This window comes from Triturus cristatus, chromosome 9 (assembly GCF_964204655.1).
Source record: "Triturus cristatus chromosome 9, aTriCri1.1, whole genome shotgun sequence".
Classification (NCBI taxonomy): domain Eukaryota; kingdom Metazoa; phylum Chordata; class Amphibia; order Caudata; family Salamandridae; genus Triturus; species Triturus cristatus.
In genome coordinates, this window is record NC_140592.1 from 221648136 (window position 1) to 221660780 (window position 12645).

The window sequence follows — 12645 nt, forward strand, 5'->3', positions numbered from 1 at the left end:
TGCACTGAAATATTACAAATGCCTATGTATTGATGAGTTTTGAATGGGGTTTAGTCTAATTAAAAACATACGAAAAATGTACTGTACAGAGTACATTCTCGAGTCTGACATTCTATGGAATAAAACATTATGCTTCAAGCACTATGAATTGTATGCGAGTATGTTGACACGGGGTAGCTTTAAAACCCCAAAACACCCTCTAGGAGAAGAAAGTTACAACTTTAGCAATTTAGAAATACAAGTGTTTTATTACATTCAAATGGACAGAATGTATTGGAAATGTACGAAGACAACAACAATTAACATATTTCATTTCAATGAGAAAACAAGATTGCTTTTTTAAATCAAAATTTAAAATTAAAAAAGAGGGAAATTGTATATTTAATATACATGGTACGGCTAAAGTAAAACTCAGGTAGTTGGCAACATTAAGCCCTTGGACAGTAATTATGTTAACCCATGACCAAAACATTATATATCATTATCAACTTAGAATTATATAATTTTTAGCACACTTTAAATTATAATGTGTAGTCATTATACCATCTAAACCAAAGGAGACCCACATGTATGTGATACTGACTTAAGGTATACGTTTTGCTACTGAACTTATAAGTGTTTGCCCTGAAATACAATTTTTTTTCTAGATGAGTTTCGAGGAACCCTTACCCACTTGACAGTGAGTGAAAAATAACAGAGGGATACAAAGAACATATGGGTTTTGTTTACAACTGATGAGATTGCATTTTGAGATGGTGAGTGCGGTCTCATTTAACGGAAAGTTTTTATATGGAAATTTCCAGTAGACCAGAACCAAAGAAAAATTAAATTAAAAGAAAAATGATCACCTGAGAGGAAATGTTGATCATTTTGATGCTAACTGGATACCATAAGGTATTAAAATACTTATAAGCACAACTTCTGTATTAAAATCAAAGTAAAGTTCTGAAAATCATACAACGGGGTATTGCATGGGTCAAGTACTAATGATCGAGTAATACTGTACAAGTGCAAATCATTAAAAAAGTAACTGTTGAATTATTCATGCTGATATGCATTTACATGTTAAAAAGTGTACAGTACATAATCCTTTGAAAAGTTAGCAGCTGCTTTTTACTTTTGGGTACATATGTACATACAGTATAGGAGCGATTAATATAAAACCGTATTTAGATTTAGGCTGTGTATTGAGGAAATATGAAACTTGGAATACACTAGCATATGGGTAATGAAAATATCATCAAAAAGTTTTTGCTTAGACATGAGGTATCCTTTCTGCACAAAAACAGTACAGCATACATTATTAGTCGTGTGAGGCAATGATCTATATATAAATCATTTGGGCTCTCTGAGCATGTACAGCTTACAAATTGCAGCAACAACAAAACAGTATAATGAAGATTTTCACCTAACAGCTATGACAATATAATGTTACATTGATGCATCTTTCTTCTGTATGTCCCTTCCTTTTACATAAAATGTACATGTAGTGTAAAAGATAACTTCAATTGGTATAGGCAGCAATCAGTGATTCAGCCCAATTAAATGATAAACATTTAGACAGCTCTCTACCCCCAATTTGAAGAAAAAAAACACAATGGTTGCTAAAACATTCAGTTGTGATAAGTACATAAGTTACATTCACCAAACAATGGGAAGATCATTGTTTTTCTATTAATTTTCTGTCCCAGATATGTCCAAAGAATATAGAAAGATGTGCAATCCTTTCTTAAATATTGTAAAATTGTTTGCTGTGAGTAAATTTGATAATTCCAATGGATGTCTTTGAAATGCATTGGTTCACAGCTTTGCAACACTGGCCACTGCTTTCTTGGCTGCATCATCAAGGTCACTGGCAGCGCTGATTGGTAATCCACTCTCACTCAAAATTCGCTTTGCTTCTTGCACATTAGTTCCTGTCACAGAAATAAAGGAAACACTCCTTACATGCCTGCATTTTATTTTGGTCAATACACAAAAATAGCATTAACTTGTTTTAATATGAATCTTTGCTTACACAGCAAAATACTGACATTGTCATGGTCATTCAGTACAGTTTATCTTCATTTGTGTTATTTTGAGACACATTAATTCACAATGTGTTAACGCATTCAGCAAAATCACAGTGGAAGCAACTGGGCAAAATAAAGACAAAACTGTATCTCTTGAACTCTTCCATCTATCCTGAAATAAGTGGGGCAGTAAAATAGATGATGTGTGTGATATTAAATTTGCATTTGAAAACGTATCCTGAAAATTACTAAAGCACTAATATTCCAAGATGACAACAAGGCCAACCTATTCCTGGAAAGTGAATAAAACAATCTGCACACAATCAGTAAAACATGGAGAGTGAATAAAAAAAGCTGTACTCAACTGGTAAAACTGTACTGTAGATTTTAGGCAACCACTTTTTTCTCACCACTGAGAAAGTCTCATTTTCAATTGGCATTAAAAAGCAAAGACAGCGTGAAAAACATCTCTAGATGCAAAATTCAGGTTCAGGTTGGTTGGCTACAAACAATTCTCAAAAAATCTTTATATATATTGCTCAAAATATGAATTTCAATACCTGGACTGATTAATAAAAACAACAGCAAATGATCTGATATAATCTGCATAAAGCAGAGCACATCTTTGGACGGTGGAGCTACTGAAGGGAGAGCTCAGAATGCAGTAGTTCTTCAAGCAGACATACAACAAGGGTTGTAAGTAATTCGAAAATTAAAGGTTTAAAGGTTTAATGCAGTAGAATAACAAACCCAGTGCAGTCTTGGGAACAGTTTTACAAAATGGAAAAACCAGGCCAAAGATGTTTTCAGGGCAAAACAAGCTAAGATACAGCAATTAACATTAAAAGTAGATTTTATTTTCTAGTTCTTTGACTGACCATAAATTAAAAATCAAAAAATTTGAAACTTTCCTCAAATAGTGCTACTGCTAGTAGAGCAAATTTGTGCTTTTTATAGGATTCCCGAGGGGATATTGCCTTCAGAATTCAAATGTGTGTTTCCATATGTTGGATTGGAACAGGTGTAAATCATGCAGGAGCTTATGATGAACACAAATGTGCATTTTTATTTTATAATACTAGCTCATTAAGACAACTGTACATTATACAAGCATATTAAAAAAAAGAGAAAAATTACATATCATCATTTTAAAACCTAACAAATCTGAAGAATATACCCTCTTAAACCAGACTTTGACAGTATTATCTCAAGGATCTTGTTTACAGTCAAATAAATCTCTTCTATTCAATTTTCTAAATTGTATTTACTTAATTACGCAACAAACTCACTGTAAGCAAATAGAAACTTGTTCGCCCCAACTCAACTTTGATGAAGAAGGTTATCCCAGATACATTCAACAGCACTTCTGGAAGACCGAGCCTGAAAGTCAACACAAACTCCAGCATTTTGATTTTCTGTGTGTTCACTACTCATTTCTGATGAGTTCAACATAGCTGAATTCCCACTCATAAGCAACCACTAATCATTAGCATCCAATGAACAAGCAATGTGCAGCAAACCCGTCAGAGCGATAACATGGAAGAATTTAGCATGGCTTGAGGATGAGACTGAGAGAAAAAGCCCAAACAGAGCCCACAGCTCGACACAATACATACGCATTCATTTGTATGTATGTGGTATTTCTCTAGCACAAACCTAGCCAAAAGGCAGTGGAGCGTTAAACCGGGTCAAAGATCAGCACAACGTCAACAAGTGACTGAAGAGATATCTGGTCTGCAGTCTTTTAATGCACTGTGATGTAGTGCTCTTTGAAGAGGTGCCTCTTTAATTAAAAGTTGGAACAGCTCTATGGTAGGCCTGCGAAATAAGGGGATGTTTTTCCAGATCCAGGAAGCATAGATGGCAAAGGCCTGCTACAGTGTTTACACTTCTTAGTCTGTAGTCTGATAGCTATGGGTGAACCAACGACCACCACATGTGGTAAGCTGGTCTGCAAGATAAGTAAATGTGCTGATCATGATGACTTTATGAATGATGCAGCTGGTTTTGTAGATGATGCGGGCCAGCAAGAGGAGCTAATGGAGTTCACAATGAGGGTGATATGATGATATTTCTCCATGAGCAAGCTGCAGCTATAGAACGCCCTTAAGTGGTGCCAATGTGGGAGACCAGGGAGAATGGCATTACCACCTTCCAGATACAACAGTACAAGCGCTTGAACAGCAGTTCTAGAAGAAACAGTTTTACTTTCTTTGGAAGAGATTTGTTTTATTTTTTGGCAATGTGTTCCTTGTGGGTGAGGATGGTGTGCAAGGTGAATCCAAGTGACTTGGCGTTTAATAAAGTTGGGGTTCCAAACTGTTAATGTTCAAGTCATTACATCAGGTTTGAACTGTTTCGTATTTATTTTTCTTGGCAATTAACAGGAATTCTAGCTTGGTTGCATGGAGCTTCAGGTAGGGCTGAACTTCCAGGTCTGGATGATGTGCAGGTAGAGTTTGAGGTGTTTCATGTCTCAAGCAGAAGAGACTTTCAGGTACAGTAATGTATAATCAACAGACTGGTTAATCTTGATGCAGTTATCTATGAGAAGAACACCAAGTGGGTCCGTGTAGAGGTTGAGGATGACAAAGGACCGTTAAGAAACCTAGGGGACGCCAAAGTTGATAGGGATCTTTTGAGACCTCGGGATGTCCATGTGAAAAGGTTGTTGTGGCGGAGGAGAAGAAGTGAAGGACATTGCCAGTGAATCTCATTAGAGAATCCACGGTTCATATGAAGGTGGGATGGCTGACTGTGTCGAAGGCAGCTGAGAGGCCCAGCAATATCAAGAGGCAGGCTCATCTTATCAGTGGTCACGAGGGAGTCATTTACAATGCACTGGTTGCTGTGCTGCAGTGTGATCTGAAGCCAGAGTAGTTATTGTGCAGGAGATGGTTAGCATTAATATCATCTTTCAGATGAACATAGACTGCTTTTTCAAAGGTTTTTCCAATAAATGGTAGGTGAATGGTGGTAATTTACTTGAATATGTGGCAGCCAGAAATTTCAAATTTGACTTGTAATCATTTTCAAACATATGCAGCACTTTCAATATCAAAAGAAGGTCCAAGGGGATATTCTAGGTTTTTAACACTTGCAAGAGGATATTATGTTTGACCAAATCAAAAACTGCCTAGAAGTTGACGAATCAGCATCATTACTGTGAATCTACCTCCATTGATCTCTAGACAGTGGCCCACATGGTAAAGCAAATGCCTTTTGTTGAATGGTCTAACTAAATGCTTCCTTGTTCAAATGGTTCAGATTTTGATTCCACAGATCACAATGTCTTCCTTAAGAGAACCATTTTTTCTCAATCTAAAAGGGATATCAATCAATTCTTGGCTGTGTTGAAAAAGTTACTTACCTTCGGTAACGATATATCTGTAAGAAACATAGCTTAGTTATAGATTCCTTACCTTAGAATTACCCCCAGGCGTCAGACTGAATCTGGAAAGCTTTTTGTCAGCAGTACGTCTGCGCGTCGGAAGGTGGCGTCGGTCGGCTCCGCGTTCGTCGTTGGCGGCGTGATCACCGGGATGACGCAGTAGTACCTCGCCCTGGTGGAATGGGCACATAGCCCCACTGGAGGCTCCTTTTTATCTAGAGAATAGCAGGCTTTAATACACAAAAAGACCCATCTAGAGATGGTCCGCTTGTGTACGGCCCGACATTTCTTGGCGCCCACGTAGCCAACAAAGAGTTGGTCATCCATCCGGAACTGTTTGATGCGATCCAGATAGAAGGAAAGCGCACATTTTGGGTCCAGATGGTGGAGCCTCTCTTCCTCGTTAGAAGGATGCGGAGGTGGAAAGAAGGTGGGCAAAGTGATGGTTTGCCCGATGTGAAAGGAGGTGACTACCTTGGGAAAAAAGGATGGACGAGTTCTTAGGACGACTTTGTCCGGATGTACAGCCAGAAAATGAGGCTTGGATGAAAGGGCCTGGAGCTCACTCACTCTTCCAGCAGACGTGATGGCTACCAGGAATGTAGTCTGAAGAGTAAAGTCTAAGAGGTCAGTTGCGAAGTGGATCAATGGGAGCGCACTTCAAATAGGTCAAGACCAAATTCAAGTCCCACTGAGGTATTACGAAGGGAAAAGGAGGAAAGAGATGAGTAATGTCTTTTAAGAACCGATTTACAACCAGGGACTTGGAGAGAAGGCTGATCAGGAAGCCTCAGAAAAGCAGAAATGGCTGACAGATAGCCCTTGATAGTGCCCAGAGCAGGGCCCTGCTGGGCCAAAGAAAGGCGGGACAAGAGAACCTCAGACAGGGTCAGAAAGGGGATCCACAGCCTTTGCTGTGCACCACGCCACAAATGTATTCTTCGGTGGCGAATAGATCTAATCAAGGCTCTCCCCACTGCTGAAAGAGACCTTGCACCACCTCCGAGTGAAGACGCATTTGTGATCCATCATGCACCTGCGGCTGAGTTTGTTGGCCCTGTCGTTGAGTGAACCTGCCAGGTGTTGAACCACCAGGGATATGCCCTGATGTTCCAGCCATGTCCAGTGGCGTAGGGCCTCCTGACATAGGGTCCACGACCCCACCCCGCCTTGTTTGTTGCAGTACCACATGACGGTGGTGTTGTCCGTGAACACCTGCACTACTCTTCCCCGGACAGAGGGAAGGAATGCTTTGAGTGCAAGACGAATCCCCCGAAGCTCCAGAAGGTTGATGTGGAGCTCGGACTCCACCATCCTAGTTCGTGAGCCACCACTGCAATTGTCGTGCAGTGCCCTCAGAGATCTGGACGCAATCGGACAGATTCCCCTGATGCTGCGCCCACAGGAACTTCAGGTCCCACTGTAGAGCCTGCATATGCCACCTGGCATGATCGACCAGCAGGATGCAAGAGCATATGAAGCCCAGAAGCCTCAGAGTCATCCTGCCCTAAATCCAGGATAGATGTTGAAAGATCAAAATTATACCCTGAATATCCCAGACTCGCTGTTCGGGAGGATTAACCCGAAACTGCGCCATGTCCAGTACCACTCCGATGAAGTGGAGCTTCTGAGAAGGGATCACGTGTGACTTCGCCACGTTGATGGAGAACCCCAGCAAATGCAGGAGGTCGTCCGTAGTCTGGAGGTGGGAGACGACAGCCTGGGGCGAGCCTGCCTTCAACAGCCAGTCGTTGAGATAGGGGAAGACTGGACCCCTGATCTGCGCAGATGAGCTGCAACCACCGCCATCGCTTTCGTGAACACCCAAGGGGCGCTGGTAAGGTCAAAGGGGAGCATGGTAAACTGAAAATGCTTGTGGCCTATTGTGAACCGCAGGTAACGCCGGTAGGTCGGCAGGACGGGGATGTGAAAGTAAGCATCCTGCAACTCCAACGCTACCAACCAGTCTCCCGGGGCGAGGGCAGACAAGACCTGAGCAAGCGTCAACATCTTTAACTTCTTCTACCGGAGGAAGCCGTTGACGTTCCTGAGATCCAAAATAGGACGCAGGCCATTGTCCTTTTTGGGTACCAGAAAGTATAGGGAATAACAACCATGACCTACTTCTGGGGCAGGAATGCGCTTGATGGCTCCCTTGGCCAAGAGAATCGTGACTTCCTGTTGGAGCAGGCTCAGATGATCCTCCGACATACGATGGTACTGAGGTGGCATGTCTGGAGGGGTAGTCTCGAAGGGGAGGGAGTAGCCCCTTCGGACTATCTGCAAGACCCACCTGTCAAACATGATGGTGCGCCAATGGGTGAGGTGATGGCGAATCCTGCCGCCCACTGGCGATTGATGGGCCTGAAATGTCAGACTAGGAAGGTTTGGAGGCTGCTGCAAGGGGGTGTTGGTGGACTAGCCCACCTGCTGGCCCCCTGAACCACTGCGATGGTTCCCACGTCACCAGCCACGCGAAGGTTGGGGAGCTTGCGTCGGCCTGTGCCTCTGAGGGGAACGTAGTGGGACACCCCTCCTTAGCCACGAAAGGGGCGAAAAGCAGACTGCGCAGGGCAGCTGGAGAGGCCCAAGGACTTGGCCGTAGCCCTTAAGTCCTTGAAACGCTCTATCGTTACCTGCTTTGTAGCCAAAAAGGCGACAGCCATCAAAGGGCATGTCCATAAGGGTGTTCTGGACATCCCCAGAAAAGCCGATCGATCTCATCCAAGCGTAGCGGCGCAGGGCTACCGACGTGGAAATCGTCCTGCCTAGAGAGTCGTCGGTATCCAGCCCACAACGGATGGTAAACTTTGCTGCATTCCTCCCAGCGGCAACTGCATGGGAGAGTACTGTCTGGGCCTCCTCCGGACACTGGGGCAGCACTTGCGCAACCGTGTCCCACACAGAGTGGGAGTAGCGGGCCAATAGACATGCAGTAATTACTGACTGCAGCCCCAAGCTGGCGGAAGAAACTATCTTCTTCCCAAGATGATCCAGCTTCTTGGATTCCCGATCTGGTGGAGCATTGGGGAATGCGCTCTTGGAAGTAGAGGCTTGGACCACCAAGCTCTCAGGGGTGGGTGTTAGGAGAGGAAAGTGGAGTCGCCCGGGCCGGGCCGTGGCGTCGGGCAATCATCCTATCCACGGGAGCCCCCGTGTTGGGCCTGGACCAGGTGCCATGTTGGTGAGGGCTTCACTGAACCGCAGCAGGGGCTCTGAAGAGCTCGCTTGCGGTTGAAGCACCTCTGTCAGGAGGTTAGTCGTGACCGCCACTGTAGGGAGCTCGAGGTGGAGAGCCTTGGCTGCCCTACGCAACACCACTGCGTACGAAGCTCCCTCCTCCGTAGCCACACTAGGAGGAGACAACATGCCAAGGTCAGGGGAGGTATCAATCAAGACCACTGGCCTCCCCCAGGTCCTTTCTCCAGTCCAGATCATACTCCAATTGGTCGGTCAGACCCCTCCCAGTCCTCCTCGTCCTCTGGGTGCCAATCTGGCCTGAAAGAGACCCCAAGAGTGAACAGGGGCACAAAAACCCCACTCGGCGCCGGATCCGGCGTCGGGTGACGCTAGTCCAGCTCCGTGTTCACATCAGGATGGAGGCCGGGGTCGACGCCGGCCGGGGGGGGGGCACGACCAGCATCGAATGCGGGTGCAGAGGCTGCGGCGCCGGTGGAGGCGTAATGAGGTCAAACAGCCGATCCGAATCCAGGCCTGGATCCAAGGGGGCCCTGCGGCGGGGCCGGAGCTGCCGGCGAGGAAAGCCTAGGACCCCCAACCGAGTCCACGGGGCCCAAAGGGCACCTCTGGCTTTAATGAGTCTGTTACCATGTCTGGTGTATTGCTTGGACGACTGACTTTCCTAAAAGGGCTGCTATGGCTGCTACTGTGAGCGTTATGGAGACCCTGCAGTTTTTGCTACAACCCGTGACTGTTGGTGATGAAAACCAGTCTTATGTTGCTAGTTTTGGATCACTCCTATTGACTTTGCATTGTTAGTGTCCTTTTTAATATTCTTCAGCATGAAGTCAACTTCTGGTATGGAGAGGTATTTATTACTGAATGGCAAGCCAATGAAACAGCTATACTTCAAGGTGGAAGCCAGAAAACCTAAGCCAAAAGTGGCAGCGGAGGAAGCAAGCTGGTGTTGGTCTTGCGGAAGGCTTTATCAGTGGCTTCGAGCATGCATCTGATGTTTGAATAAAAAATATTTTCCCATCATGGATAAATTCTTTTTCTCGCTTTTTTTTAAGCATCGGAAGATGCTTTATAGGGCTTCCTTTTGCCCTCCTTGATGTCAGCTGCACTTAGAGAGCAGACTGAGATAATGATTATTCATTGAGTGGTATTCGCAACAGTTGCTCTCTTGCCTGGGGCATTGATCAGCTTGCTCTCTTTATCAGATGGAGGGGCATTGCTCTTGACCAGCATTAATACCTTTTAAGTGCTGTGTGGACAACACGTAAATCAAGTGGAAATATACTACGCGAATGAAGATACAATCCTGTGGAGCGGGTATATATTTCTTCCCATTTACGATTAGACCAGGTCTTTGAAGTTGCCAGGAAAGCGTTTGAGCATCTTTTTAAGCATCAGCAGGAATTGTACAGACCACTCTTTACTGAATCTCAACATAGAAATCATCTTCCTCTTCCTAAGCTAGGAGTTGGACATTGTGTTGGTCTGTAGTGAGTTGTTTGGTAGGTGGTGGTATTGTAAGGTGGGAAGGGTTTGACAGATTATGGCTAAAAATATGGGTCATCTGGAGGGTCCACACTGTGATCATGTCAGGGGCCATAGAAGAAATCCCTGGGCCAAATGATCGTAGTATAGGTTTGGCTGAAGTGTGGGTGGTTCCTGGTCTGAGTTTGTGTGATTGGGTTGAGATGGTGAGCATGAGAGTGATGGCGCAGACGGTGGGGTGGATTCCCTGATCCTCTTTTTTGGTTTGGGAAAACGTCCACGTTTTTTCCGGAATTCTCATCTTTACAGGCAAGGCAGTGTTTTTGGGCATGTAGTTACCCAGAAGTTGACCAGGGGTTGGGGGTGAAGGTGGCCAGGCGAGGACGTGGCTGGAGACTGGGTTAATGTAAGTTCTCCTCCGCCGTAGATCAGGCTGGCCGGCTTTTTCTTCGGCAGGGAGTGGGAGCTAGAGGGTGGATTTTGAGTCACTCTAGGGCGTGGCCGTTGGCACTAGGGTGAGGCCTAAAACATGTACGTTAAAAATCTGTACTCAGCATAGTATGCTGCCTGACTGGTAATTTGCTGCCTCTGTCATTGCATCCAGATATATAACACAACAAGTAACACCACACCTGCAGTGAAGAGTGGTACTGCTGCAGAGTTAAGGATTGTTTTTTCATCCTGAATATGAGGGCAAAAATGGAGAGCCCGATAGGGACCCATCTCAACGCCTGATTTTTAGAACTGCAGTTCCTAGCCCACTTAAAGGCCTGTTAGTGCCAGAAACTAGTGTGCACAGCATGTGATTTACAGCAGCACATGTTGCTGCCTGCACTTACATTATGGTGCCTTTGATTTGTAAAGCACATCGGTGAGTTCTAAAATGCACTTAATATCATCTTTGCACATTTCATGCTGTCCCAATAGGAAGAAATTACAGTTTTCTTTGATTAACAGGCTGAGCGCAGACAAACTACCAACAGAGAATTTAAGAGAAATTATACTGCAGAAAACAAGACAGGATCTCATAATTCCTACTGTATTGTGGGCATTCACGGTACCTTACTCAGATTACAGTGAACAGGCAGCTCAATGCAGGTTGGTTCATTGAAAGAAAAAGTAGCCGATTGTCTTTCATATTGTGAAGCTCTTTGTATAAAGGGTCTAATGCGACATGATTTCAGATGCTCTGGTCACGTGAATGTTAGTGTACGATAAGTCTATCTATTTAAAATAACTTATTTAACTCCTTTTGCGCCTACCCTACTGAGGGGGTCAGTTTGCTCTTGCTCAGGGAGACGCAGAACCCCTGGGGGACTTTTTGGCAAGCGGCTTTCCATGGACAGTCTGATGAGTGATATCAAAGAGCTCACATTATTACTTCATCCCGCTGCAGAAGACAGGTCACAGTATCCTTTGTCAGGAAGATGGGTCAACCATCGCAGGAGCTGTTATTGGCTATGACAACGCGATGTCAGTAGCTACTTCTAAAACCATTGTAAGTAAGCTGCAATGCTGCAAACATAAGGCGGAAGGGAGCCTTTAATTTATGTAAGTATAGTTTCCTCTCTAAGGTTTACACGGGCTTCCGGTTCCGGCTACGATCAAGCTAAAATCTCTGTTTCTGAACCATAACTCGCTTTTGCCATTGCACCTGCGTACATTAAACCCGGGGTATTATGCCTCATTGCCTTGCGTTCTGACAGCCAATATATTTTGGTTCCTCGCAAAACACATCTGGAAAATAAACTGAGGGCAAATCCATTCCGAAAGCTGCCCCCTCTCCGTGAAATTCCCCACCGATGAATTGCCACAGAGTTCTCAGCTCATAGCAGCTACATTCGTCTTCCTGCATTCACTTTCTGAAGAGCAGAAAGTAAATAAAACAAAACAAAAAAGTAGAACGCAGCGTTCAAGACCAGAATATCCTAACACGACTGGCTATCCTGCAGTTTTTGTTAAAAACATTTTATCCAAGAACCAGAGTGAAAAAGCTGCAAAGAGAAGCAGTTGGATTCTGATATCATTTTCGTGTTCTAAAAGAATGTCTTGTCTTTGGAGACCGAAGAACTTAAATAAACGGTGGCAGCTGAAAGAGGCAGATAGTGCAGTGGTTGAGGACGCTGGCCGCATGTCCACAAAGCACACTGTGCAACCTGAGTTGCATTTAACAAAACCCATAAAGTCAAAGTGTCCCGGTCTTGCCTTTTCAAGCCATCACTTCAGAAAAACAATGCTTATAACGTGCATGCATTGACACCAATGGACATATTACACAGCATTCAATTACAGAAACGAGCATAACCGAACACAGCAACTTCGCCCTTCAGCCACTAGGTGGTGCAAAAGAGTTGCAAACAGTTTCAAGTTCCTAGTAATTCTCAACTTGTGTTGTAGTTCACTTAAATGGTAAAAAGCCATAGGTTAATGCAACTGTAAAATCCATCTCACACAACTTTTTGGTTCAATGCAGCTGAATCCATTCCTTTTACAGAAAGGAAACGGGAACAACGCTTTTTGCTGTGCTGTGACACTAACACATTAGTAACACAGACGGGA

General features: G+C 44.2%; 1 protein-coding gene across 1 annotated transcript in view; it reads right to left on the minus strand.

Moving 5' to 3' along the window:
• Positions 1 to 228: 228 nt before the first annotated feature.
• The window catches only part of SUCLG2 (succinate-CoA ligase GDP-forming subunit beta), a 583799-nt gene continuing 571382 nt past the window's right edge, over positions 229 to 12645 (minus strand). The window contains exon 12 of the mRNA XM_085624774.1: positions 229 to 1916. Within this exon, the coding sequence (XP_085480900.1) occupies positions 1801 to 1916 (116 nt within the window). The 3' untranslated portion in view covers positions 229 to 1800. The remainder of the gene's footprint in view (positions 1917 to 12645) is intronic.